Source organism: Aspergillus neoniger, assembly GCF_003184625.1.
Source record: "Aspergillus neoniger CBS 115656 unplaced genomic scaffold BO87scaffold_19, whole genome shotgun sequence".
In the NCBI taxonomy this organism is placed as follows: Eukaryota; Fungi; Ascomycota; class Eurotiomycetes; order Eurotiales; family Aspergillaceae; genus Aspergillus; species Aspergillus neoniger.
The window spans coordinates 450,983-478,458 of record NW_020291147.1 but is presented as its reverse complement, the minus strand read 5'-3'; the positions used below and the strand labels follow the sequence as shown (position 1 = coordinate 478,458).

The window sequence follows — 27,476 nt, the reverse complement described above, 5'->3', positions numbered from 1 at the left end:
CATCAACCAGTAATAACCCCCCTTTCCCCTCCGGAGAATATATACGGTTATTCATTCCCTTGAGTAAACTAAGTAAGAAATCTTGACTTGGCGGGTTGCGAACGAACCACTTAACACCCAACCCACACATTCGCATCCACAATTCCCTTATGGCCCGTGTCCGTCGGATTGTCCATCCGTGCCGTTTGTTTTTTCCACTTTAATCCCCTGTTGAATCTTAATTGGGCTGGGCTGAGCGGGTAGGTACTACTACTATGTAGGTGGGTTGTTCCAGATTCCGGATTTAGAACCCACTGGAGGTGTTTGGTGGTTGGTTTCTTGGTTCGTGGTATATTTTCTACGGCAGTTGTGGGAGGATGTTCGGGTTGGTTGTGTTGTTTGAGGGACTGTACTACTAACCATTTATTCTTCCTTTCTTTGTTCCTCTTTTATCAATTATTATCAATTGGTATTCAATTCTCTCGGATAACCACCCACGAATTATGAACCTTCTTCAGTTCTTGAGTCATTTCTGCAAGGTATGTGTAAGTCATGTCTGTCTGTCTATCCCTTTGTTATCTGTCATGTATGTATAAAGTTTCTTTTTTATCTTCTTCATTTCGTCAGGACTAATATGCAATGAACATACCGAATGCGGGCATGATTCCCTTTGTTATGTACTATGGGGTGTAGTAGTAGTAGTAGTTGATGTAAGCAAGCATGTATGTTGTCATGCAGCACGACATGACTTAGTTAACTGAAGGATTGTTAGCCGCGCAAGAAGCTTCCGCGAATAAGATTGCTTCGTCGAGTAGTACTACATAGTTGGAGTGTGTGGTAGGAGCTTAGAGACGGGTTGTAGGTGTGTGTGTGGGTGTGTGCCTTGCTGCTTACAGTTCTTCATGTTCTGTCTTGAGTTGTTGTGTGGTGTGATTTCATGATATTGTGTTGGGTTTGGGGTTGCTGTTGTTGTGTTTTTCTATTTGGTTGTTCGTGTGTTTATCATACCATTACTATGGCAGTAATTCAAGTTCATGGTGACTTTGGGTGAAGATATATATTCTACTATCCAAATGCGATTAGCATCACTAGTAGGTTTCTCTAACAGAAGATCACCTCAAGCACAAATCTAAACCTGTTTCTCAATACGACATGATAGAAGTCTCAAGTCTCCTGACAATCACTATCCAATCAGTCTAGCATCATGGCAGTGACAGACAGATAAGCGACAGCATGACAGGGGGAGAATGGGGCCCCGCGATAAGGGAAGGACTGGAGTCCAAAACATACTAAAGCAGCCACAATATACACCTCATTGAAGATCTCTGGATCACGACTGGTCAAAAGTAAAGGGATTAATTAGTACTTACTACTTACTTGTCATCTCATGCATGCTGTCTACACCGACTGAGTCAGTGGCAGGACTATTGACTTAGTTTATCATCGGACAGAGACTGCATCGCATCGCGTCGCAGTGCATCTGCGGAATTAAATCTTGAGTAATTGTTGATACATAGTAGCATAACATCATCTCATCTACTGTGTTGTGTGTTGTGCTGTGCTGTGCTATGCTGCTCGCGTCTAGACCGATCCCGTCCATGACGTTAGTCAAAAGTAGTACTACTACTTAGTAGTTACCCCAAATCTCAAAGCAGAAATGCGGCAATGCGCAATGCGCAATGCACCTGCGCATGCTGGTGGGGAAAGCCGAAAAAAGTAGTGAGCTAAAAAGGGATTTGGCTAGTGACTGTGTAAGCAGCGCAGCAATAAAAAAAAAGAAAAAAGGAACTCCTGAATGTTATGATGTAATCTGGGGACTGGCCGTCTTTGTGAAACCACCAGCGATTGGTGCATATGTGGCGGGTCTGTCTTCCTTCCCCTTGACTCGGAGCAGTCGTCCAACGAATCAGAGCGAGCGTTGTCATGAATTCTATCGCACGACGCTCTGCTCAAATCGAACCTATCATTTCCACTCCAGGTAACCAGGGTACTATACCCGTAGCAATCGTCAGTTCTGAAATTCCTCCAGATGGCAGGCATGAACTGTCAGCCCCCCCTCCCCTCTCTCACCCCGGTACCCCTGAGACGCATGACGTAGCTTGTGCTTCTTGTCTTCGAAAGAGGAAACAGATTTCTATGTTTTGGAGGTTTCGTCTGACCATGGTCGGCATGTAGATTAGGAGTCCAATGCGTTCATGGACGAGCTCCGTATGGTCGGTGCCTTAGTAACTCTTCTGCCTTCTTTTTCTCTTCAGGTGTCTCCCCAATTAGTATTGGCTGAGTATTGTGTGTAAGGAGGGTGCTAGCCCAGCTGACTAAGGTTAATTACGGGAGTGTCCCTTTCGCATTCCCCAGGCCAACGACACGGCTGTTTAGGTAATAAGGTTCTAAGGAACTCCGTCCGATGTGACCCGGGGACCGACATCCCATGTTTCTGATTGGCGGGACATCATCCCAAGCAATCGGCGCCGGTCTAGCCCTACATCCCTTTACATTTCTCATACAATCCCTGTACACAGTATGATACAGTATCAGCCGTCGATGCTCGATCAAAGTGTAGAATCCCATAGCTCTGGTCGGTGAGAAGAATGATATTCTCTGAGACGTAAACCTACCCAAGTATTAGTTTTATTTGCTTCTGTTGACCTGCAGCATCAAGCAGTGTGAAACCAAACCTTGTGCGTCTGTGCTTGGCGCAGGTTTGTGTCATAAGTGTCCATATCCATGGTTGGCGGGTGCTTCATGGTTCGATACTCCCCAGAAAGACCCGTGCACGACAGAGTAAGCTCCCGGCCCAGCTTTCGACTCCAGTTCGACTCCATAACTGTCGCTAAGGAAGTCGGGATGTTTCACTTCCAAGCACGCATTGATAGGGTTTACCCACCGCGCTCCTTTTTCTCCATATACATGCGTCCTCCACTGTCCAAGGCCTGTTAGTCAGTCAGTCAGTCAGCCTGGAACCCAGCTGCCCGCAGTTATGTGTGTGATCCATCTCATCCGCTCCCTCATCCCTTTCCTTTTTTGACTTCCATGTCCCATGTCGGTATGGGATAATGTGAGACCAATCGCAGACCGTATATACTGATTTCAGTAAAGATGCGTTGTCAGAATAGATAGATAGGCCGTGGGAGGAGCGCTACTACCATACCCAGGACGCGGACACCGTCAATCATATAATGACACTGGTGCCATGTGATAACGCTTGCAGATCAATAGGCTGAATTGGTCTGGCCGAATGCCTACTTCGGCAATAGTCCGCTTTTTTTCTTTTCTCTTGAATTAAATGTCAATTTGGTGGCTCCACTCAATGTGGACGAATTGGGGTAGGAAGGTGGAAAAACCAAAGGATGCTTCTAGATACCTCTTTTCTTTTAGACCCGCGACCGGGTACTCGCGAGGCTGGGAGTGAGCGGGCATAGTAGCAGAAGCAGTAGCAGCAGCAGCTCCCTCGCGTATGTACAGGAAAGAGGGGAAGGAGATAACCCTTCCTCCAAAACCGGGATTAGTGTTGTTGTGAGCTGTTGCTGTTGTTGTTGTTGTCCTCCGCTACCGGCCTCGGGAATGTTCCATTTCTTTCCCTTTTCCTTTTCTTTCCATGAAGATAAAAGGTGTATGTTGTCGGCAGAGTGTATTAGGAAGTGTCGTAGTTGTTGAGGTGAGTATTTGGTACGCTGCGCATAATAACCGCGGTTCACAGCCGCGCCATAGATACTGAAAGAGGATATAGGTAACTAAGTAACCTAACTGAGTAGGGAGAGAAGGTATGTACTTTTACACGCACGTCCAACTCAAAAGAACCACTACTGCCACATCTGCATGGATGCCTGAGTTACCATTGGCTTGGGATGGGCTTACAGTCTTGTGGCTGATCGTTGACTGCTAAGGTACCGCCCATGAAGTGTCCCAGGTACTGTGTAGGGCTGGGCATAGCCCACGGCGCATGGCAAGTCAGTGACTTTTTTCTGCATTCTCATGGGGCTGTCAGTGCACTGCTCTTACTGTGTTCTGTTTCTTGGGAGGATGACGTAGGACCCGAGTTTAGTAAATGTGCCTGTTCATTGGGAAATCGGAAATCGGCTCGAACCCACTTCATTGGCGTCTTGGCCCCGGTTCCATTGTATGGACTGACACCGTATCGTGGTCGCTTCGGTGTTAATGATCGGTGCAGGTGGTGGCTTCTATACCTATTTGTGTATTATTGGTCTTGGGGACTACTATACCCGCTAGAGTCCAGACCGCACTGGTTTCACAAGGCAGGATAACCGAGCAGAGGAAATATGATGATCCGAACGTTTGGAATGTTGAGGAACAGGTTATTATGACTGCCGGGGATTTATTGAAATGTGGCAGAAATGGTTGGGAGCCCTATACTACCTTTGCTGGCTATCCAGTAGTGCTTATAACGACTAGTAAGTAGTCCTGGTGTAGTTATTGTTGTGGTATAATACAGAAACCGTAAAGTACAGCTGTATATGCGAGTGGTAATATACAGATGTAATACGACGGGATATTACTATTTACCGGATCCACACCACCCCTCACACCCTCCCCACTGATCCTGGGTCTCTTCTGGTTGAGTCCGACCCAGAAAATCATCTCGGAGACTGACCCAGAGATTAATCTACTTTTCCAAAAAGTATATTTATGAAAAAAAATAGAAAATAGAAAAAAAAAAGGAAAAAAGAAAAGAAAAGTGGATTAAATAGAGGAAAAGAATAGCAGGAACCGACAGAGAAAGAAAGAGAAAGCACCGAAAGGGACAGAAGAGTTTCTGGAAGGTTTCCTTCATACCTACCTCATTTGCGCTTTTTTATCACTCAACCAACCGTTATTATTGCACGTCACCACGCCTCCCATGTGGTCCCTTTTTCTCTTCTTTTATTAATAACTATCACATTCTTTCCACAAATCCTCCGATCCCAGAAAAGAAAAGAAAAAAGAAATCTCTTGCTAAATCTTTTCGGCTTGCTTTGCTCCCTCTTAGTTGAGAGGTACTCGGCTTCATCCTCTCAGCGTCCATATCCACCCTACATCCGAACTATTATTGGGGGCTTGTCTTACCGTCTAGTTCCAGCAGACTCCCCCAACATTCATCATCACCTTCCTCTTTTCCACACTCTCTCCTCCCCTCCTTTGGGCCCTCAAGTACTACTTCCCCTTCCTCTTCCTCTTTCTTTTTCTTTTTTTACCCTTTTATCGCCTCCCCGCTATTTCTGTACATTTTTATACGGCATACGTATCTTCTTTCTCGCCTGTCGCTTCCTCTCCTCTCCTCTTCTTCTTCTCTCTCCTCTTTCTCCTTCTCTCTTCCTCTCTCCCTTTGCAGTCGTCCTCATTCTCCCACCGCCGCCTCTCATATGATCTCTGAGTAAGGGGCGCATCCGCTATAAACCCAATACCTGCCAAAATCCGTTCTCGTCTTCGAATACCACTCGGACCTCTTCCCCAAATTATTCCCACCCCCTCCTCTCTTTGTCTCCGCTCCTCGCGATCCTCGATATCATCTTGAAGCCGCCCACTTTGTGGTCGCAATCCCTGCGATCGCTACCATCCCCCCCGATAGACCGTGATTGGGATGTGACACTTCCGCATTTCAGAATTACATGCTTTTTTTCCACACTCCTAAAATAACGGATCGGGAAACGTATACATACATACAACCACCGCCCTTCCCTCCCCTCTCCGAATAACTTCGAGGCCCGGATCGAATAGCGCTTGGCGATCCGAATGCCACCTTCACCCTCGAACGCCTTCTTGTTTTCTCCTGGATTCCACGTCTCTCCATAAATCATCAAGCGCCGTCGAATACCACAACGGAATAAGCAATTTACTACCTCCGACCGTGTCGATGATGTTCCGCAACAGGTACGTCGCTATATTGAATACCGATGCTGCGTTTTGCCGACGAGTCGCCCGCCATTCTCATGCTAACCGGACTACCACCCTTGCAGAAAAAATTCTCAAAAGCCAGACGACGAGCTCATCCAGAGATTCCAAAAAACCTTCTCAGACGTTGTTCCCCCAGTCACTCACCGCAATGCCACGCGCTTCGGTCAGATGCCCATTGGACCTATCACTCCAGCTAGGTAAATACGACCTTTTTCATTTTTCAGTATCTGCCTTAATTTATTTCTTTCTCTCTCATCCTTGTGTTGGTTATTTTGGAGCTCGAAGAAATCTTTGGGCGAAAGCTAACATGATATTTCTGCCCCAGATTGAGTATGAACAACGATATGAAGCTCAATGATCCTACACCCCGCGCCACGGAAGATATGCGTTTTGCAGCGCCTTTTGTCGATCCGAATGCTGTCTCTTATGTAAACCCACTACAGCCACATGGCTACTATACTCCCAACTCAGGTGGTCTGGGTGCAGTATACCACAGCCAAGCAGGAGATTTGCATACCCCTGGCATGGGTTTGAGCATGATTACTCCGCTCTCTCTTCCGCAGCAGATCTCCGCGGCGACCATCAACCCCGGTACTGCAGCTTTGGGCCTCGATCACTTTGACCAGCAGTACATCCCGCCACACTTCCACAACCCCCAACCGTTTGCTCAGCAGCCAGCATTTGCGCCCGGTGCTTTCGTTCAGAGTGATGCAGGTTACGATGCCATGGACGAATCTGTCGAAGAACTGTCTCTAAATGATGTGGATATGCAGGGTAATGCGTCTTCTCACTACGTTACGTCAACAATTCAGGACGATCAAGCGAGTATGCACAACCCAGGTGAAACGTGAGCGCTCCACCCTTTTCATCATGTTTGTTCGATCGCTAACCGTGCTGGACGCTACAGGTTTCGCTATCATGTCACTTTGCGCGCTCCCACAGCCATGATCAACCATCAAGCCGAGATCCCAGTCACATATCTCAATAAAGGCCAGGCATACTCAGTTTCCGTGATTGATTCTACTCCGCCGCCCATGACCACGCAACCGATCAAATACCGTACCTTCGTCCGTGTGTCTTTTCAAGAAGATGAGCAGAGGGCAAAGCCGGCTGCTTGTTGGCAGTTATGGAAGGAAGGTCGGGGTTCCAATGAAGCGCATCAACGAGGCGGAAAGCTCCAAGCAGTGGAATATGTCGATCCCATACAAGGCGGCATTGAAGACACGAAGAACCGGCAAATCCAGCTCGAGAGCTCATCATTCGATGGTTTCTGCGTCACCTGGACACTCAACCCGTCAACTGGAGTTTCGGAGTGCTCAATTCCGGTTCGATTCAACTTTTTGTCGACGGACTTTAGCCATTCCAAGGGTGTGAAGGGTATTCCGGTCAGATTGTGCGCAAAGACAGAGATGGTCTCTCCTGACGATTCGAGCTCAACTTCGGGCAAAGAATCGGAGGTGTGCTACTGCAAGGTCAAGCTTTTCCGCGACCATGGTGCTGAGCGGAAGCTGTCCAACGACGTCGCTCATGTCAAGAAGACCATCGAGAAACTTCGACAACAGATTGCTCAAGCCGAGATGGGCGCCGGTAACTACGGGAAGCGCAAGCGTAGCAATGGCTCCATTGCACTTAAGGGTGCCGATCCGCGCCCGGCCAAGATTACCAAGCACAAACGGACATGGTCTATGGGCTCGCAGGACGGCCCTGGCAAGATGTCTTTGGAGGACGATCTCCATGCAAAGCTCGCGTTGATGCAAGACATGTTCACGTCAACGCGACCGGTAAGCATTCTGGGATTGCGGGGCGAGGAGCAAGACGACCCGGACTTGTTCCCTGTCATGCTCCCCGAGTCGCGGGAATTCCTCAAACGGGAGAACAGCCGTGGATCCCGCTTCAGTATTGATGGCGCATCCCTGCATGCCGTTTCGCCCACCAGCAGTAGCATCTCAATAAACTCGCCATGCCACCCGACCAACCTCCAGCCGAACATGTTCTATGACTCGGCGTACCATGGATCCCTGAGCACATCTCGAGAGAACTCGCGCCCGTGCTCTGAAGTCCTGGGCGACAAGGCCACACTAAAGCATCCCGTCAAGGTACCGAAAGTGGCTTCGACTGACGGTAGCGCGCCCATGGGATTCATAGAGGCGGTAGACATTGACCCAACTTACCGACCCCCCGCGGAGCGTCCAGTAAAGCCAAGTAAGTTAAGCTTATAACCTTTAAAAGATACGCGAACTGACCCATTCCTAGTCGCGTGCTTCTACGTACGATTCCCACGCAACGATCAGCGTTCGGATGACTATTACCGGGCCGTCTATTTGACTGAACGGACGGTTCGCGATCTAATGGAGAAGATCTCCATGAAGCAGCGCATCGACCCTCAGCGCATTGTACGAGTTCTCCACGTCAAGCAAAACGGCCTAAAAATAATGGTAGATGATGATGTCGTTCGCGAGCTCCCAGACGGCCAAGACATGGTTGTCGAGATTTCCGAGGCGTCATCATTCGAGACCGCAGCAGCTACGGGATCGGGAAACATAAGTCCAGCCGTTGAGGTCAAATTGAGCTACTAATCCTGCCGCTCGGCAAATCACGACGCTCTTTTCGTCCTTCGTCACTCGCAAACTTCACTTTCGTCTAACATTTTTGTTGTCTCACCCCTCAACAAGGGGCTTCTTTCTTTCGGTACGGATTTCAGTCTTTTCAGTATTTTCGGCGCCTGGTGCGTGGCATGAGGTACGCTTGTTCGCATACATTACTCAAGCGCATGCCTCATATTCGGAGTTTGGGATTGCTTGCATCAATCTACGGGGCGTTCGTTGGATAGGGAATAATACACGAGTTCCCGAGCAATGATACCCTGTCGCCATATACGTGCTTTGTTTGTTGTCTTTATCTTTGTGTGTTGTATCATTGACGATATCCTAAACTTTTCCTTGTCGGCAATGTCGTCTGGGTTTGGGGGTACACGGCCCCGGCAATGGTTCGATTTTTCTTGATGATATTATCTGGTTTGTAATTTCGAGGATCTGGTTGAGGTACGAGGAATACGATAGATACCCTGTCCATTCTTGTCGGAATTACTTCACTGCTGCTGTTGCGTTTCTTTATTTTCTTTTCAGACCGGCATACCGAGATGGTTTCACTATTTCTCCCCTCTTGGATGGCCTGGGTGTTTCCGTTATCGGATGGGCTATGACTGGCTCTTCCTGTTATGATCCAAGCTTCAGCGTCTACGCAGCACAGAATGATGTCTTGACTTGTTTCGTGTGCGCTGTGATGGGTTTCGCGTGCAGACCTGCCTATACTTCGGACCCATGAAGATGAACGGGTTTGAAGCTGCTATTCATGTTACATCAAAAGCACTAGGTTGGATATACGACAGACCCGTGCAATAGAGAGGTTATAATATCTGGAACAGATTTCCATCGTAGTTCCGTAAGATATTCGAATATAGTCCGAGACTCGCCACCCACCTCCTGGAATAGTATAGTACACAGGAACTGAAGATCACCACATGGAACCATGTCACCAGGACTGAATCTCCGAGGACGAGAGAGAGCAAAGCACAGACCCCCGAACGTTGTTCCATTGGCGAGGAAATTGGATCCCACCCAGCAATTACATCATAACCGACGCTGAGTTAGACAGTTACGTAGATAGACTACTGTGGATATGGAATACAAGAATAAAAATGAACAATAAGGAAGGTGACCCATGGAACGGACCTACTGTGGACCACCAGTCTACAAAGTAGTAAGGTAGCCGACCGGCCGCGCTAAAAGGTCACTGGTAAGGTACGGAGTACTTAGGGCCCTTTTCCTCCTCCGGCAACGCTCGGCGCACACCCGCGGAAAAACACAGCACGTTATATTACTGGCGGATGTCAGATCCGCCCCCCACTGACTCTCGAATCATCTTTACCGTTCGTTTTGATTTGATTTGATTTTTTTTTTCTTTTTCTTTTGAAAGTGGGGAATGGCTTTTTTTTTCTTCTTCTTCTTTTTTTCTCAGTAAATTGGATGGTAACTATGGTCCCTGCTACTACTAGTAGCTAACATCGTCATTATCTTCTCTATGTTCCACTAAAATCTCCTCCTCATTCCCATCATCCCATGGTATGTTCATTGGGGTTATGTGTGTGCGTGTGTATCTGCCGAGCATGTACCCGTCCCTTTCTTCTTCTGCTTTGTTTTCTTTTTCCTTCCGAAGCGTGCCTTTTACCCTTTTTGGGCAGGGTAACGGGGGGTCAGTTCTTTGTTTCGTTGAGAGGGGTCAGTCAGTCATCTGTCGCACATGCTTACCTTTCGCGGCCCTCCTCCACTCCCACCCCCACCTTGCTACGTAGGCCATTGCCTTATGCGGAGATGAGTTCCCGATCGGGTATATGGTTGGTTTGACTCCGTTCATTTCATCTACTCCGTACATACTCCAGTTTTCTTTATGTATCCATAGATCCATCTATGCCATTGTTTGGGTGTAGATTTGGAGTAGGTAGTAGTAGGCTTACGACGATCGAGTTCGAGGTGAAGTAATAGTAGATGGTTTGGCTGGATGTGTTGGTATTGTATGTATGTATGTATGTATTGATCGGAGTACATGGATTTGTTTGCTGCGTAGATAGATAACTAACTATCTAACTAACTACTTGACTAGCTGGCTTGTGGCTGTCGTGTATATGTAGTATAAGACTGGGCTGGCGCCATGGCGCTGCGGGTGGTGGTTTGGATGGCTGGCCCCGTCGAGGTGCATACATACTAGTTAGTTTATGGGATGTATAGTTGGAGGTATTATTATATTATTTGAATACTAATCTCTTGGAAGGGTTTTGATGGATTGTTGGATGGGTTTAGGGGCGGCTTTACTACTACTTAGAATGGTGTTTTGACATAGATGAAGAAGTAGTTAGATGTATAGTGGTGATGGTATTATGCTTTCTTTCATATTGGTGATACTATTCTGCAAGGGTACCTGAACGGAAGCCACCAATGAAAACAGAGCGCAAAAGTGAAACGGGTATCGAGTAGATAAGACAGTAAGTAGTAAGTGATCACCGAGCGGATTGTACAACGTGGTCTAAGTCAGGGGGTTTGTAGCCATGGTTCTAGACTCGCGGTATGTCTCAATGATAATAAAAAAATTAACTTTTTAGTTTCTGTTTGTTGCAAGCGCTATCGGGGGGGTTCGGTAACAACTCATCAACTTTGTACAGAAGTAACTGTGATATGGTTTTAGGCTTATCTAGCCGCCCTTGGGTAATGAGTCTGTGGGAGATAAATTGGTGGTTCTGGCTGATCCATTTCTCCCTTTGCAGAAACCTTGTCCTGAGATCATCGACCAATCGTTTCAGTTGCATTTGGGGGCCTGCCGATCTCGTGGGAAGTGGGGAAAAAAGGGAAGGGAAAAAGTAAGAGAGGCTCTCCGTTTGGCCGAGTCGGTGTGTGAGCTTTTCCTTAATATTCTGACCTTTTTTATTATTTGCCTCCGCAGTTTCTAATTTGGTTGTGTTTATGGGGTAGGTTCGGAATATGTGTTCTGCAACGGGATGTGAACACAGATGGCGCCATACTGATTTGTTGGAATTAAATCGAAAGAGGTGGAAAAGTGTAGTGCTCCCTCCCTACATGGCACGGTTGTTAGCATCTCCCTTCCTTTGTAGTGATTGTAAGTCAAGGCCAAAAGAAGATGCATCCTCACGCAGTAGTTCGTGAATGAATGCGGATGACAGGTCCAGACTCGGGCCGACTCACGCAGCCGAGCCCAGCCCAGGGCGAGTCACAATGGCAATCGGGGAAGGGAACAACGCAGATGACATCATGGCTCTCAACGCATCAGATCGGGGATCGGACTGGTATCTTGCAATGTCGTCATAGCTCAAAAGAGTTCCTTGGAAAGGAGCGGCTGGCCATCAGCCGCTTTTTGCTGGTTGGCGCCTCCACCCGGGTCGTGCCGATGTGGGGTCTCTGTCTGTTGCTGTATTTTTCGCTAGTTTTGACACCAAAAACCGTTACTGAATTACGCTTGTCCATTCCATACCAACCATACCGCAGTATTCCATACGGGAAACAACACCCGCAGAGGTAAATTTCCGGCGATGCTGCGGATAGGGGCCCCTAAATTCAACATCACATGGTGCGCGAACACGAACTTTGATGATTCTGAAGGCTGCAGTGTGGACTGTCAATTATATATAGCGGGTATGGTTGGCACGTGTATGTCAGAATAATATCTGGTACTAAGATTGCATGGTCAACTGACCGTTGAGATCGGGTATCATCCATGTCGGATTCCTTGCCGGAGTAGTACAAGATCCTCCACTGGTATAAAAGTTTCCAGATCTTAATACGAACACATCTCTGCACGGTGCAGGGATTGCCATCTAGTACCCGTTAGTATGAGGGTCACTGCAGGATCGATTTGCTTTAAGGTTGCCTTTAAACATGCCTAAAGGAAGCTCGGAGGGGGGAACGGCTCGAGATCAAGAGCAAATTTTGCCACTGAGATCCCCCATGCTCCAGTTTTCTGTTTCTCTATGGCAGATACTGATTGGTCGATCTGAGACATCGGTGTCTGATGGCTTGCGGTGTGGCTTATTCGGGGATAACTTCATGTTAGAGCTCATCGGGATCAAGCTTGGCTGAACTAGCTTGTGGTCAAGAGGGTTTAGGACGACAATCATTGGCTCCTGTGTATCGGGAGACAGCTTAATAGGGGTCAGTAATGGTGGGCTCATTGCTTCTCGTGTGGATGGAGGAATTTGAGGGTGGAACCTGGCGTAGTTCGTCTCCGGCTGCCGATGGCTTACCCCGTATGCATCCATAGAGTGCCTGTTTTGCATGGATCTTCTTTTGACACCTAAACTTCCATAAAGTTATTCTAGAAGGATTAGCTTCTATTATTATAACTGAACAAAGACTCGGAAGTTCAACTCCGAGCCCTTAGCGTAGTGTATAACAGTGAAAACACGTGGATATCAGACCCGATAAACGCCACCATCTTATCAGCGTGATCGAGCCCTATGTGAATTGCTGTGCAGAAACTACCACCATACGCACCTCTATTCCTCCCGTATAGCACCGTTTCCCATATTCAACTGCTGGTCGTCGGTGCCTACACTGCTCTTGCCGTATTGGTAATGTCGTCGTCGCACTTTCCAAAACGACACCATTCGCCCCGGCGACACAACCCTGTCAACACACACAACACGTTCGAATTCTTTTTATCTTTCTCCTCAAATCCTTTTCTTCTTCTTCTCCCTCTTCTCCTCCTTTCCTTTCTCCCAACCTTCTCCCCAGACTTCCACCCGTCCCCCTTCCGTCCTTCCCCAGTCTTTCTGTCAAGGTTCCATCATCAAGAATCCTGACCATCATCAACTCTTCGTTTACTTCCTGTTCCTTACAACTTGAAGATCCTTGCTTCAAAGCGTTTTGTTCAAAATGAACGTGAACTACTTAGTCATTATCGCCATCTGGCTTCTCGCCAGTATTGGCTGCAGTGCTAGTAGGTACTACACTCCAACTGTCTTCTTCGTTCTGCTAACGCTCCTAGATATCGTTGACGATCTTGTGCGTGTCTACTACGAGATGACTGAGGCTGCCTTCGCTCGTAAGTACTACTCAGATGGTAGCTGAGAGTCCAAAATACTGACCAGACTTGGACAATAATATAGCTCACCACGCGGTCATCGTCCCTAAGTCCAACAATCGTAGGCCCAAGCCCAACAAGGCCGAGGGAGTTGGCAAAACCCGTAACGATGGTAAGCCTGGAAGACCTCCTGATAAGAAACTTGAGTACTGATTAACTCTAGACATCTTGACCGTGACTATCTGCGAGACGGAGACTCCAGTGGCTCCAACCATCGGAACCCTATCCCTCCCTACAGTCGTCACCGCGCCTACCCTGATTCCGACGGTTGTCGTGTCTGGTGTTGTTCCAACCATGACTAGTGTTGTCACTGAGGTTTCTTCGGGACTTACTGCCGAAGTGTCTGCTGGAAACCCAATCGAGGTCTCTACCGGCCAATCTCACGTCAAGTCTGATACCACTTTTGTGTCAGTTACCAAGTCTCTGGCCACTGGACATTCATCCGTCATGACTGGAATTCAGACTGTGCCTGAAACCACTGTGCCCCATCCGACCTCATCCGGAACTCATAGTGCTCCCAGTGATGAGAATGAATCTATCATTTCTTCAGTCAGTTCGGGAGAGCAGCATGGAAATCACACAGTCAGCACTGATACCACTGCATTGACTGGCACCCGCACTCATGCGCACCCCTCGTTCCCCACCACCAACGAGGCCGATGACTATGAGGGCATGGCGTCGTCCGCCTTTGCGTTGGCAGTCGCCTTGGCTTTTAGTCTCGTGCGTATCTGAAGATGTTTCTTTCGCTTACCAGCAGTTCTTTGAAATTCGTTCCCAGCTGAGCTGTGAACGGAGATCTGGTGGTGTTGAACTCAATCTTCTGATGGAGCGTGCTTCTTTCATTCTCTGTTTTTCTTTCATCTTATTTGCTCTAACGTTGTGTCGAGATGCGCCTCACAAGAGGTTGCCATTTGAATTTCTCAACGGAGTGTTGTAACTAATATCGCGGCAAGATACCGCTTGATCTAATTCAAAGCCTTACGGGCCTTAATACTTGTCTCAATTGCGCAGTAGATTATTGCTACCATGGGTATCTCCTAAAGACTAAACATACACCCATCCAGGCGAACTATGGAACATGTAGTGAAACTGTCCGTGGTTACAGCCCCACACTGGTAGAATGACAAGGCCATCATTCAACTGCTCCCTTCATATGAATACCTGCAATCCCATCAGCACCCATACCTTCCAGTAATGCAAAGCATCCTCACCATCAAAATAAAATACTAAAGCCGATCCCCTCTTCTTCAAGTCGCCACACAAAGCAGCCGACAAATCTACATTCCCACCCCAAGTAAAGCTACAGTACCCCCCTCCTCAGAGCACCCATCCAAAAGCCACCCTCTCACACTCACAGACAGCAGAATAAACCTACGACTCGGAATCTCCAATCGCCTCCAACTCCTTCGCCAACGCACAAATCCTACAGCCATCCCCAATCCTATCCCTCAACAACCGCGCAGTCGTCACCTTCGGTCCGACCGTGCGCGATGCACTCATCGACACTTCATCCAGCGTCTGTCCGGGCGCAGGCGAGAACGGTCGAGGAGTTTGCACCGCAGAGCGAGTATATGGCGTGCTTGTGGATGAGGGATTCTCCGATGTTGCGTGGATGTGCGAGAGGTGGAAGATGTGCCCGCAGGCGAAGCCGACGAGGATTTCTTTTTCTGTGGATCATAAATGAGTCGAGTTTTCTAGAAGTACTAAAGAGGTGAGGGGGGTTCTTACCGTTGGCGCGAAACGGGCGAAGACAGCCTGCGCATCTACCTGCTTGGGACGCGGTGGTTGAGGATGTTGCGGTGAAAGAGGTCTTTTCTGTGTCGGCGTCGCTTTTGAGTGCTTTGTTGGTGGCGGTGGTGGTGTCCTTTTCGGGTGCTTCGGCGGCAGTGGCAGTGGCAGTGGTGGTGGGAGTGCCAGGGATGGATCTTTCCTCTTCGACGATGTTGAATTTGATGCCGCGGCGTTGGCCGCGTCGGAGCGTGTCCATGCCTACTGCTACTTCACTTTGGAGCACTTTGGCGGCTCCTTGGCTGATGCTGGCTTGGAGGTCGTGTTCACGGATCATCCGTGTGAGACCTTCTCGGAGGCCTTCGATTTCTAGGCCGCTTGGGATCCTGCGTACGAGTTTGATCGGGTCGATGGAGGTTCCGGCTTCGACGAGGAGACCGTGGATGAAACGCGGCTTGTCCATGGAGTAGTCGAGGAGGTCTTCCCAGAGGTCGGGCTCGTTTTGGGACTTGGCGAATTGGATGGCTTGCGAGACATCCTTGAGGTCGGAGAGGATCAGGTTGAGGGCGCGTTTGGTTTGTCCCGTTTTCGAGAGCAGGTAGATTAGCTCCGGGGTGAAGTGGCGGCCTTCGCAGATGCTGACGGCCATGTCGAAGGAGTAGGAGGTGCTGGTTTGGAGGAATTCCATCAGCAGGGGCCGATTGTAGTCTGCGAAGAGTTCTACGGCTAGGTCGGCGAAGTTGTCGACTAATGCTTTGCCTTCGTCGGCGGCAAGCTTGCTGGCCGCGTCTCGGATGTGGGCGAAGTGGCCGCGGCGAGGTTTTGCGGCGCCGTGAGGCAGTGATTCGCCACGCCAGAGAGCCCGCATGTAGAAGTAAAGGTATAGGAGTTTGTTTGCGGCTTGGAGTTGATCAACCACGATCTCGGGCCGGACTATGCCTGTGTATGCTTCGCTGACTAGAAGCCGGATGGGCTCTGCGGTGAGCTCTTCGAGTTCCTCGACGGGTGCTGATTTCAGCTGTTCCTTGGACACGCGTATGAGAATGAATGCGGGGATATCGTCGGTGAGGGTGTCTAGCAGTCGGTGGTCCTTGATCAGGGCCATCGCTGTGTCGGCGTCTTGGAGGCGAATATAGCAGTGCAGTGCTTTGCCGTAGTGGCCTCCTGCGAGGTACAATTTGGCAAGACACCTTGTCAGGACTCGCCAGTCCTCTGTGTCCGGGATTACCGAGTCATATCTCAGTTGCTCCTCAATTCCCGTTGCCACATTATTGGCGTCAAAGAGGTCGAAAGGCCAGGAGTCCAGAAGATCGCTGAACCTTGACCTGTTGTGCTCGACATAGTGCCCCAAGATGGTCTCGTAGATGTTTGCGGGGAGACTGGGGCGCAAGTTGACAGGTATGACGGACGAGATCTCGTCCAGCTTATCATGCTTAATGAAGGTCCAAGCCCAATGCTCCCACCTGCTCGCGGTATCAATTGCTTTCACGCAAACTTCGGCAGCCTCCGCCCATTTGTTCTCATCAACAAGTTGCTCGATCCACAACTCGCCAATGCGGCGCCTTTCCTGCTCGACCGCAGGAGTAGAAGCAATGTTCCGGCCAGTGGTTGTGATGGAAGACCTATCGTCAATGAAGGATTCACCAACGCTACTGCTCTGCGATCTTGACGGCGTCTCCGGAATTTGCTCGTTCACGTCAGTCGCCGACCCCGCCGCCTCAGGATGCTCCTGGAGAAGCATCCATGCTTCTTCATATCTCTCGTGCGCGTCTAGCCAGGCTAGGCGATCAGACAGGTCTCTCTTCAGGGCAGCAACGCAGTCATATGGACTGTGGACGAAGATTTTGGGGCCCACGCTCCCTGCAATGTCCTGGATTTCTTTGGAAAGGGGTTCCTCATAAGAAAACCTTCGAGAGGCAAAAGTGCTCGGCGCCCGGCTGGATCCCTTGTCACTGCTCGTTGTACTGCGAATGCTAACGGCAGAGTTGAATAGACGTGCCGGGTAGAGCGTTGCATCCCAGAGACCGTTTCCTAGAGCTTCTAAGGCGCCACGTTGCGAAACAGGAGCGCTGGATTTCCAAGGAGGCAGGACGCACATATGATAGTCTGAGGAAGTGAGGGTCTCGTAGCGACTGGTTGAAAGGGTATCAGCACTAAGCTCCTCCTTTGTTTCGATGTCGATGATCCGCAGTTCAGGCTCCAAGCCCGTTGGCCGGCGGCGCGTTCCCGGACGGCGACCTCCTAGCTTGGTCCGCTCTTCCGAGACGTCTTCTTCCGCCTCAATGTACGCAAGGACGGCCAGTAGACTAGGGGTATATAGCGAGATGCCAGATATAACGCAGTCGGTCCGCAAGATTGTAGAAACCTCAACAGATCCGATCTTCAGGTCCCTGTTGTTCTTGCTGGGTCTATCCGGATATACGTCAATGACCCAAACCGTGCCTCCCCAGCCAACTACCAACTTCTCCACCTTCTCTCTGACAACAGTCGACTGAGCTGTAGACGATCCTCCTTGACTGTTTGAACCGGTGTCGATGTTCAATGATTTTTCGTCCACCCACTCAGCACGAGCCTTCCAGACTCCCGCCATTTCCTCCCAGCCTGGAAGGTTGGGCCGGTCAATGTGGCTGATTCGCTTCCAGGCAAGCTCAGAATCGGAAGAATCGAGGTACAAGTTCGATCGCATAATTTTGATGCCCTCTTCGTTGACCCAGACGACGTACTTCCCCGACAAAGACCACTTGATCGTACTGATGGCGCCCTCCCCACTGTGAAGGATAGTGTCCTTACCGGTGTTGGCTCCCAGCCCCAAAGATCCGAGCCAACTCGAAGCCGTAGCCGCAGCACCTCCCATTGTTGTGGAATTCGTGCTAGCACCAACTCTTCCGCCCACTGTAAGTATCAGGTCACCTGCACGTCCTCCGGACAGAAACGCCCTGTCACTTTTGTACTCTGGTGAGAGCGCGACAGCCTGCACGGGCCGGCCAAAATTCCGCAAGAGAACGTCTTTGGAGTCAACTAATGATGCGACACAGACATTTCCGTCCATAGAAGATGTGGAAATGTATATCGAATTGGATGGCGTGGCAGGTAGGCTTTGCTGGTGAGCTGGTCGATGCCGGCCGCGGAGGCTAGCTGTGCCGGACGACGGCCGCGCCGAATATTCCTGATCTTCGGGGACTCTGCTGAAGTACTCTTGCCTGAGACTGGGCAACGGAGGAGGGAACGGAGATATTGAGATCGAGGTAATACTGGCGGAGTGCGCATGGTAGACGCGAAGAGAGCGCATTTGAGGAACGGATAGTACATGCTGGTCGGCGTCAGTTCTCCAATCATTCGAAGCGGTAACAGTGCTACCTACAATGTTTCCATTATGCGTTCCAATTACCTAGACACTATCTCAGCATCATGCGCCTTCTAGGAAATGCCTGGATACCATACCATCTTGTCCCCAGCCGCGAGAAAGGAGCTTGTTGCATCTCCATTGCGATACACCGCCCCCAGGTGTTTGGTCAAGTATGCATACTTGAGCCGGGGCTCCTCGTCCTCTTCCTCATCAGTCTCCTCCTCTGTTCCGTCCTCGCCGTGTTCTTTGTCGATATCATCGCCTTCACTCTGGGTCCCATTGTGGCTGTCTTCCTCGTCATTGACCCGGTCGGACCGCCCGCTGTCCGGGTATGTATTGTCGCCCACGTTATTGGGATCGGAGTCCCGGCGGTCCTGAGGGACACTCTCGTTTGCCTGCGTCGCGCCAGGTGCATCCATGGCGAGAGCAGGAAGCTAGTATCAAAGGTGAGGAATATTGGTGCAGACAATGGGCAGCTTCATGGCACCCATCGGCCGAGCAGAAGCACAGCTAGACAGAGCTGGGGTAGATAACCAACAGTTACTGCCGGCGGTCGGGCGAGCTTCATTGAGGGTCGTCACCGCATCCAGCTAGGGCCCTGCTGACTCATCCATGCCCCATCCCGGCTTTCTTTTCTGCTGCACAACTCATCGAATAAAGAGAGCTTCAGATGATTTCTCCGGATCTGAACGTGCCTCGTTATGGCATCGCTTTCTCTTGGTAATATTCTACGGCTGAAATTGGCGCTTGGCTGAGTTCATTTCCCCTTGGTTTCCGATACAGCCCATGTGAGATCATGTTCGCAAGACCACGTCTCTGCACTCTTTCGTCACGGCCTTCGGCTGTCAAGTTTCTCAGGCAGCCCCGAAGCCAATATCTTCACGCTACCCCTCCATTGAGCTATCCCCGGCGAAAAGACTTCTTCTCATCCAATGCATATCTCTATCAGAAGCAAATGAAAAATGGCGACACGACCGACGAGGCGGTTCTAGAATCCCAGAAACAAAGGAGAAGAAGCAATAGGTCGCCGGCCGCATCGACGTCACTCCGGAGAGTTGCAGTGGAGGCACAACGGTCGAAGGATGGAATGTTATCCAAAGCCCAGCTCAGGGAGCAGGGGCTCTATCAGCCCAAGGTGCCAATGTCAAGAGCCACGACCGTCCTTGAATAATTGCTAATCTATCAATGAGAAGACCGTAACAGCATATGCCGTAGCTGAACAATTCAATATACGCAAAGTCAGAGACATCCTACAGGAGCGAGGCTACGAGCCGGACCCCTACGAGACGGGTCTGTATCCACAAGTTGTCCACATTGAGGTTCCTCTAGACTCAATCCGCCGCCAGAGCAATCCGAACACCTTAGATCTGTCACCGAGCGAAGTGGGGGATGTGTTTGTCTTTCCCTCGGGAACCGTGGTCGCATGGGCACTACCTGAAGGATTTACTTCCTTTTTGGCAACCAGGACATTGTTACCTGCAGCTGAGGGGGCCCACCTTGATGACTTGGAAACAGAGGACCTTGAATATGTTGAAGATTCTCAACGAGAGAATAGCAGCATCAAAGGCGACACCATCATCCTGGGGACCAAGCCGGGTAATGACGGGCCTAGTTCCCACTTACCCGCTCGGCAGTCTGTAGATACGGTCCTTACAAAGGTGGCATTCTCGTCAGGGCTGGCTCGCAGTACAAAATTGGCTGTATTGGAATCTCTCCTGGCCAATTACTTTGAGTCTACTCGACCTATTCCCACGCTCCTATCCAAGGGCTCACGTCTCCCCTTCACTCGGGACTTCATACTTCGCAAAACGGGTCAGCTGCTCAGTGTACGTGCGCAGCTGAACTTGTACTCGGAGCTCACAGACTCCCTGCCAGATATCTTCTGGGACAGTCGGCATGAGCTGGGATTAGAAGGGTACTATGAACAGGTAGGACGAGCGCTCGATGTGGGGATCCGTATCAAGCTCTTGAACGAGAAGATGGATTATGCACAGGAAATCGCAAGCGTGCTTCGTGAAAGACTGAGCGAAACACATGGACTCCGCCTCGAGTGGATTATCATCTTACTCATTGCTGTCGAGGTAGGATTTGAGGTCCTTCGGCTGTGGAAAGAGCGCGTCCACGAACAAGAGGCGAAGAAGGAGCAGATTACTGGACGCTAATTCTCGAATGTAACCACCATCTCTACTCATGTACATACATATCTCATGGAGTTCTTCGAATATGATACCCCAGGCGTTGTCCATTTCCGATATGCATGCATTATTAGGTCACGATAAGAGAAGCTTCAAGTCAATCCGGGGAGATCGACGATAGGGTGCTTATCGGACCAGTCACATCACAAGCCGCTGACTCAGGTACGGAGACCAAGTCATGGGATGGATGCACGTGCTGCTGCTGTTGGGACTCAATCATTTGCCTCTTTCCTCTCTTCCCCCTTTGTCTTCCACTTTTCTGCCAATTGATGCTTCGTTGAGAGTTTCATCCTCATTTCTATTTTGTATTGTCTGTTCTATTTCCTTGCTGAGCAGCAACAACAACCCTCAGAACCCCATGCTTGATACCGGTAGCACTAGTGCGGTCGGGTCCACCGCCATCTCCATGAGGGACCGACTGCTTCAGAGTCTCCCAGGACCTCAACAGGTCTTGAAAGCTATAACGGGAACTCTAGGTGTCTCGTCACTGTCGGTTTCAGACTATAGTTCGTCTGAAGCCACTTTCCGGCAATGTCCTTCCTCCGAAGTGAGCTGCAAGGCTCAGTACCATGGCCAGGATACCTGCTGCTTCAACTACCCCGGCGGACAGATGCTCCAGACGCAGTTCTGGGATGCTGATCCGGCCATTGGCCCAGCAGATTCCTGGACTATTCATGGACTTTGGTAGGTTAACTCTGATCAGTCTTCACAACCCATATCAGTTATGTAAAATATAATATTGCCATCCGGTACTGACATGCGTTCCCCACTTCATAGGCCCGACCATTGCAACGGCGGCTTCGATCAGTACTGCGACTCCGGGAGACGTTACAGCAACATTTCGCTGATTCTAGTCGACTCTGGCCGTGGAGATCTACTGGACTACATGAGCGACTTCTGGAAAGACTTCAGGGGCGATGATGCGAATCTCTGGGAACATGAGTGGAACAAGCACGGCACTTGTGTCAGCACGCTAGAGACTCACTGCTACACCGACTACTACCCACAGCAAGAGGTCGTAGACTACTTCGACCGGACAGTCGAAGTCTTCCGAACCCTGCCCACCTACGAGGTCTGTCTCCCTGCACTCATTGAAGAGAAAGGGAACTAAACATTTATCTCTTCAGACCCTCGCCAAAGCCGGCATTACCCCCTCCTACACCCAAACCTACACTCGCGATGAGATTGTCAATGCTCTCTCCAAGGCCCATGGTGCCGAGGTGACAGTCCGATGCCGACACCAGGCTATCAACGAAGTCTGGTACTACTTCAACATTGCCGGGCCACTGCAGACGGGCAAATTCGTCCCATCTGACCCAGGTCAGCAAACAAACCACCTCATAAGTGACTGAAACTAACAACTACAACAGATGGCCAAACATCCAACTGCCCCCGCAGCGGCATCCACTACATTCCCAAGACTCCCCGAAACGGTCACGAGCCCACCAAGACATCCCGCGGACCTGCTGAGCCGACCGCACCGAGCGCTCCCTTTTCAGGAAAAGGGAACCTGATGATCTCAACGAACGGCCAAAAGCGAGGCTGCATAATCAGCCACGGCGCATGGTTCACCTCGGGAACCTGTGCGACTTTCACGGCCAATAAGGCGTCTGGTATGTATTCTCCGCGACGGTTTTCCCTATCAGGTGGGCAGTTACTCACTAACGGCTCTTCTCAACTCCGCAGATGACACTGTCACCCTGAAATCCAGCAAGGGGGACTGCGGGTTCTCGCATGATGTCTTCACTTGCGGCGGGTTCATCAGGTCCCCGACTGAATTTACTGTAAGCATCCCCGCCCATCCCATCCAAATACACGTGCACCCCACCAAAACACCTGATGTAGACTTTGCCTAACCCCTTCCAGGTCGAAGACGGCATGCTCGCCTACAACGACAACACAACCTTCTTCGCAGACAAGGCACCCAAAGGACCAACGAAGAGCAAAGTCTTCGCGACGCAAGACGACCACCCTCTCGAACTCTCCATCACATGGAGAGAGGCATGATCCCGCTTCCACTTTCTTTCTCTTTCCCTACTTGCTCTTGCTGCCATATACAACATTTAAACGCACATAGAATCGCACATTTTCCAATACATCATCTTGCATTTCTGGCATACTATACAAATCATACACACTGTTAACTAGTACTACCTATATTTTGAATGAAACAAACCTATAGAACTATACAAAGAAACAGAGCAATCCATTCAAGCATCATTGACATTCATGGGGAGTCAGTCAGTTCTATCATAAAGCTAAAGTACAGGCGAGGAGGGAAAGCGCCATGCGAAAACCACCAAGACAAAATTGATGATAGCAGGGGTAAGTAGGCGATTAAGTAAATCCGTCAGCAACCAAACCAAAGGAGAGTATAAAAAATGACTTTTGTTTTGCAATGCCAGCCAATAGAACAAAGATGCAATAGTAGCATAAAAGATGAAGAAGATAGAAGTTTTTACAGATCAACCCGTTCGTCCGTTTCGTTCACATATCACACAATTCATCAGCAGTTAAAGGCAAATCCAAATGACACAAGGAAATAAATAAAAAGCAACAAAATCAAATTCAATAACATAGCATAACATCATAAAAGGTTTCATCAAAGAGACAAAGAAAAGACGTTACAAACATTCATCGAGATCAATCAACACGTAAAGAGTCAGATAAAATAAAGAAAAGAACGGACGACCTGTAAAAACTCCATAATTTGACTGGCCAGAAAACATAGAAAAGTCATTTTTTCTTGCAAACAAAAAATCTCCCAAGATATTGCAGATAAATCCCGGGGGTTCAGAATGGTTGTTGGTTGGTGGTCGTACATGGTGTCATTGAGCGGGAAAGAAGCATAAAAGTCAAATGCAGTAAGCGCCAAGGAGAAAAAGCAGAAAGTTCATATGCCCGAAAACAATATTTCTTTTTGGAAACGTTGTTCTTGTTGTTGTCACAGTTCATCAGTTTGCAGTGGATAAAATTGGTCGTTGAAATGAGTTTGGTCGTAGAAGTGAAATGAGGGAGGGAAATTGTACATGGTTCTCGTGTCGTAGTGTAAAAAGGGAAGAAAAGGCATAAAAATCATTTCGCGTCTTATATGCATGGGTTCAAAATCATTTGCGGTCCTAAATCGTTAAAAGTCTTGCACATTCGGCTGGTAAGCCTGAGTCGTTGCATCGTCAAAGTTCGCCGGTCGTTTGATGTTTTTCGTTTTCCGTGTCATCTTTCTTGTCGGTCGTTATTTAGGTTCTTGTTCCGTTGTGGTCGTTTCTCTTTAATCCATGAAGAATTCTTTGGTCATAACATCCGAGGCTTGTTCGTCCACTTGGAATTGGAAGAAGAAGTCGTCGGCCATGACGGGGCCCGAGGAGAAGGGCTTGTTGGGGAACAGTTCCAGACCACCTTCAAAGGATGTCGTGTTCACATAGTCAGGGAATGGCGCCATGTCAGAATCAGCCAGGTCTCCGAATTCGGGCTTTCCGAAACTAGAGGTCGAATCTTGGCTGATAAAGATGTCGAGATCAGATCCGTTAGATGATTCAGACAGGGTGGGAGCGGCATGGGGCGACGACAGAGAATGGCTGGCAGCACCGGAAGCATCTGTGTACGGGCATGTCTCCGGATCAGACATGTAGGGCAAGCTGGAGTCCGTGACGAGGCTCTCGAGAGGCTGCTTTGATGGGGAGGAAGGAAGCATTTCGTCTTCTGAGCTGGGGGTAATCGATCGCTCGTCCCGAGAAGGCGACGGCTTGATTCCCACGCTGTATCCGGGAGATGCAGGAGGCGTGAACGTGAAAACCTCTGGTGGCAACGAGTAGTTGGGGTTGTTGAACACCGGCATCTCTTCCGCCGGGCTAGAGCCGTGGAGACTCATGTTCTCGAAGACTTCGGAAGGAGGCGTGTTGCGTGAGGAGTCGGATATGGACGAGTCAAAAGATGACTTCTCTGCGATCCTCTGGCGTGTTCTCGATGCTTTGTCTTGCCTCTCATCCATCTCTGGTCGGTGCTTCTTCGGGCGACCCCGTTTCGTTGTCTTGCGCACAATGCCCTTGTAGCCGCCAATGCACATACCACGCTGCCGGTGTCGAGTCAAGGCGTCGTGTCTCGCAAACACGTTACCACATAGACACTCATAGGGTTTGTCGCCGGTATGAATCTTGGCATGACGCTTAAGGTCATGACCCCGAACAAAGCACTTGTTGCAATGGTCGCACTTGTACTGGCGGTCGCCCAGGTGGGTCTGCACATGTGACTTGATATTCTCCTTTCTTCCAAAGCGGCGCTCGCAGCCCGGGTGCAGGCATACCCATTTTCCGTCCTCCGGGTCAGGCCCGTGAATATACGACGCAATCTCGTCAATGGTGACACCCGTTTCTTTGATTGAGGCTTGTACGCGAGCGTCGAGATTCAAGTTATCAATGGATGCGACGCGGGGAGAAAGCTTCGGCTTGGCCGCTGAGCTAGGTGTTGCACTGGGCGTCTTCCTGTGGTGCGGACGGTTGGGGGTGGCAGGATAAATAGGTACTTTTGGTGTCTTTGCACCGTCTTCGGGGCAAGGCATAGCCGCAAGCTCGGGAGATGACATGAAAGATGACGATGCTGACGACGACGAGGCATACTGGCTTTGTGAAAGACTTTCCGACTTAGGAACCTCAAAGCTAGAACCCTGCTCATAGTTAAAGGTATCAAAGTTATCCACTTCAAATGATGCTGTGTTCGGGGGGGAGGACACATCAAACTTCTGCTGCGTGAAAGTAGTTCCAGCCACGCCTTGGAGAGACTTTGCTCGCTGCATGTACGACGACTGGGCTGATCCGGGCATCGCGCTACCCTGGTCTTTGGTGGATCCTGACTGGATGTCCCCACCGTACTGGGCTAGGCCCACGGTTTGCTTGAATGGTGTTGTCGCTGGTGTAATCGGTGCATACTCTGCACAATGCATTAGTATCTTACGCTTAGTAAAGACCTGACGAGCCATAAACATACGTGTATTGCCGTGCTTAGGCGTATGCGGGTGCTGAGACGGAGTAGCTTCCGACTGCACCGATAACTTCCTTACATCAGCTTGACCGGAAAAAGTTGGCTGGTAAAAGTCCCAAAGTCCCGTCTCGAAAAATTGACCTTCCGTTCCAGATCCGCACGGAACCTTAGCGCTGTGCATCTGTTGTTGCTGCATCAGGTCGAAGTGCATGTTCATGTGCGGAACGTCCTTCCCGAAGGGCGCATTCAGGTAGGCCATGCTTGGTTGACTATCCTGGCCATTGTGACTTTGAAGGTTTTGCACCTCTTCCGGGGTGAAGCAGTCGGTGATGACGGGCATGGGAGCTGATTGCTGGGGAAACGACGGCTGCGCTACACACAGGTATCGTTGGTGTTGGCTGTCCCCAAGCATATTCGGATGATGCGGCTGCGGTACTGTTGTGTTAGTAGTATGAGTTGTACCATCTTGCATGGATTGCGATCGCTGGACACGCAAAGCTCTGTTGTCAAAACTCTGTCCCCGACGATGGGCATGATAACGATGCATCGCTTGCGCCGGAAGACTGGGGGCTTTCACGGCATCAAGAGCGGACGGCGTCGAGATCTGCCGCCTGTGTTGTCGATGTCGCTCATGGAGGTTGCTGTGCGCCGTGGACAGCATGATGGGCGAAAAGGAACTCTTTCTTCGAGCGCTTATCGCAAGGTGCTTGACCGACGGATTGACAGACCTTGGTGTTTGGTCGGATCTAGAGGATTTAAATGCGTAAGCTTTCTGCACCGCTTTACTGTGCAAAGAATTCACATCCAGCACCGAGAGTTACCAACCTCACGCAATACTAGCCACACGGCTGGGCCGACAAGATGGTAATGAACCGCCCTGCAGTGGTGTCAGTCGGTGATCTCCTCAATTAGAACACTCACGCTAGGAAGAAAAAAAGGTTAAAGAAGACGCAGAAGAGAGAACGAAAGCAAGCGCAGCAGTTAAGGAATTAACGCAGCCTCTGCACTAGATCTATGCAAAGGAAGATTTCTTGCGACAGCTATCTAAAATGCGCTGGACAAGTCGCAAAACTGAAGATGCAATCGAAGCCCTTATAAGAAGCCTCCCTGCAACGCGAATTGGTAGTGGGAAGATGGGAGGGTAAGAACCAAGGAAGTCTTTTAAGGTATTTAGAGGTGGGAACCAGGGAAAGGTGGATGGAGATGATGAAGCTATCCCGATCTATCGCCCACGGTTCAGATCAACAATGGCGTGGTTGGCCTAGCAACAGGGTCGGCTGAGGCGTCAGGGAAACCAGCGCCCCTTGGCATGGAGCCCGGCGATTTGGCCTGCGCAGTGGATCGCGCCCTGGTTCCAGCACGGAGCATTAGCAGCCCGCCGCAGCAACCAGTGGTCCGAACACAATTAAAGCTTACGATCCGGCAGGTTTAGTTGCAACCTGCAAGGAGGTTGCTTCTCGCCTGGCTTCTACCAGCGGTCCAGACAACCACCCTATCTCCATTATCGATCTAATCCCACATTTTGCCTCTTATAAATGACGGGAGGAGGCGACCTGTGGCCTGTGAGGGTTTGAAACATTATTTCACCCTTCCTCTGCAATAGCCCATTTAATAATTGACTCCTATCCGCATGTTATTCAATCAATAATTAGCAACTGAGCGGAGGGATGGGCGGGCAAATGATGACGATGACGAAGTTGACGTCGATGCTCTGCGAG

At 49.8% G+C, this 27,476-nt stretch overlaps 9 protein-coding genes across 9 annotated transcripts; 6 read left to right on the top strand and 3 right to left on the bottom strand.

The window, feature by feature from the left end:
• Positions 1 to 3,019: 3,019 nt before the first annotated feature.
• Positions 3,020 to 3,953, bottom strand: BO87DRAFT_437626 (uncharacterized protein; the record flags this gene model as incomplete). Its single annotated transcript, XM_025627862.1, has 2 exons — positions 3,020 to 3,690; positions 3,835 to 3,953. The coding sequence occupies 2 exons, from the start codon at positions 3,951 to 3,953 to the stop codon at positions 3,351 to 3,353; spliced, it is 459 nt and encodes a 152-aa protein (XP_025479056.1). The 3' UTR covers positions 3,020 to 3,350.
• A 1,877-nt stretch (positions 3,954 to 5,830) lies between these two features.
• BO87DRAFT_397677 (grainyhead-like protein) lies at positions 5,831 to 8,444 on the top strand (the record flags this gene model as incomplete). The annotated part of the gene is made up of 5 exons (XM_025625322.1): positions 5,831 to 5,844; positions 5,931 to 6,065; positions 6,194 to 6,715; positions 6,776 to 8,070; positions 8,122 to 8,444. The coding sequence occupies 5 exons, from the start codon at positions 5,831 to 5,833 to the stop codon at positions 8,442 to 8,444; spliced, it is 2,289 nt and encodes a 762-aa protein (XP_025479055.1).
• Positions 8,445 to 9,807: 1,363 nt separating this feature from the next.
• BO87DRAFT_72360 (uncharacterized protein) lies at positions 9,808 to 10,361 on the top strand. The gene has a single exon (XM_025629508.1). It carries the CDS (start codon positions 9,987 to 9,989, stop codon positions 10,269 to 10,271), a length of 285 nt encoding a protein of 94 aa, XP_025479054.1. The 5' UTR covers positions 9,808 to 9,986; the 3' UTR covers positions 10,272 to 10,361.
• Positions 10,362 to 11,567: 1,206 nt separating this feature from the next.
• BO87DRAFT_377284 (uncharacterized protein) lies at positions 11,568 to 12,054 on the top strand. Its single transcript, XM_025623507.1, has one exon. The coding sequence runs from the start codon at positions 11,587 to 11,589 to the stop codon at positions 11,953 to 11,955; it is 369 nt and encodes a 122-aa protein (XP_025479053.1). The 5' UTR covers positions 11,568 to 11,586; the 3' UTR covers positions 11,956 to 12,054.
• Positions 12,055 to 13,182: 1,128 nt separating this feature from the next.
• Positions 13,183 to 14,392, top strand: BO87DRAFT_437612 (uncharacterized protein). Its single transcript, XM_025627861.1, has 4 exons — positions 13,183 to 13,371; positions 13,420 to 13,476; positions 13,541 to 13,627; positions 13,679 to 14,392. The coding sequence occupies exons 1-4, from the start codon at positions 13,308 to 13,310 to the stop codon at positions 14,245 to 14,247; spliced, it is 777 nt and encodes a 258-aa protein (XP_025479052.1). The 5' UTR covers positions 13,183 to 13,307; the 3' UTR covers positions 14,248 to 14,392.
• Positions 14,393 to 14,515: 123 nt separating this feature from the next.
• BO87DRAFT_360544 (CLH domain-containing protein) lies at positions 14,516 to 19,104 on the bottom strand. The gene is made up of 4 exons (XM_025621559.1): positions 18,685 to 19,104; positions 18,605 to 18,631; positions 15,244 to 18,553; positions 14,516 to 15,182 (listed from the first exon to the last, which is right to left on the bottom strand). The coding sequence occupies exons 1-4, from the start codon at positions 19,006 to 19,008 to the stop codon at positions 14,887 to 14,889; spliced, it is 3,957 nt and encodes a 1,318-aa protein (XP_025479051.1). The 5' UTR covers positions 19,009 to 19,104; the 3' UTR covers positions 14,516 to 14,886.
• A 281-nt stretch (positions 19,105 to 19,385) lies between these two features.
• On the top strand, positions 19,386 to 20,751 carry BO87DRAFT_426770 (RMD1 family protein; the record flags this gene model as incomplete). The annotated part of the gene is made up of 2 exons (XM_025627381.1): positions 19,386 to 19,724; positions 19,783 to 20,751. 2 exons carry the CDS (start codon positions 19,386 to 19,388, stop codon positions 20,749 to 20,751), a joined length of 1,308 nt encoding a protein of 435 aa, XP_025479050.1.
• A 391-nt stretch (positions 20,752 to 21,142) lies between these two features.
• On the top strand, positions 21,143 to 22,791 carry BO87DRAFT_310015 (T2 family ribonuclease; the record flags this gene model as incomplete). The annotated part of the gene is made up of 6 exons (XM_025619492.1): positions 21,143 to 21,468; positions 21,562 to 21,856; positions 21,912 to 22,104; positions 22,155 to 22,397; positions 22,471 to 22,568; positions 22,651 to 22,791. 6 exons carry the CDS (start codon positions 21,143 to 21,145, stop codon positions 22,789 to 22,791), a joined length of 1,296 nt encoding a protein of 431 aa, XP_025479049.1.
• Positions 22,792 to 24,052: 1,261 nt separating this feature from the next.
• Positions 24,053 to 26,419, bottom strand: ace2 (putative C2H2 transcription factor (Swi5); the record flags this gene model as incomplete). The annotated part of the gene is made up of 2 exons (XM_025625321.1): positions 24,053 to 25,707; positions 25,765 to 26,419. The coding sequence occupies 2 exons, from the start codon at positions 26,417 to 26,419 to the stop codon at positions 24,053 to 24,055; spliced, it is 2,310 nt and encodes a 769-aa protein (XP_025479048.1).
• Positions 26,420 to 27,476: the final 1,057 nt, after the last annotated feature.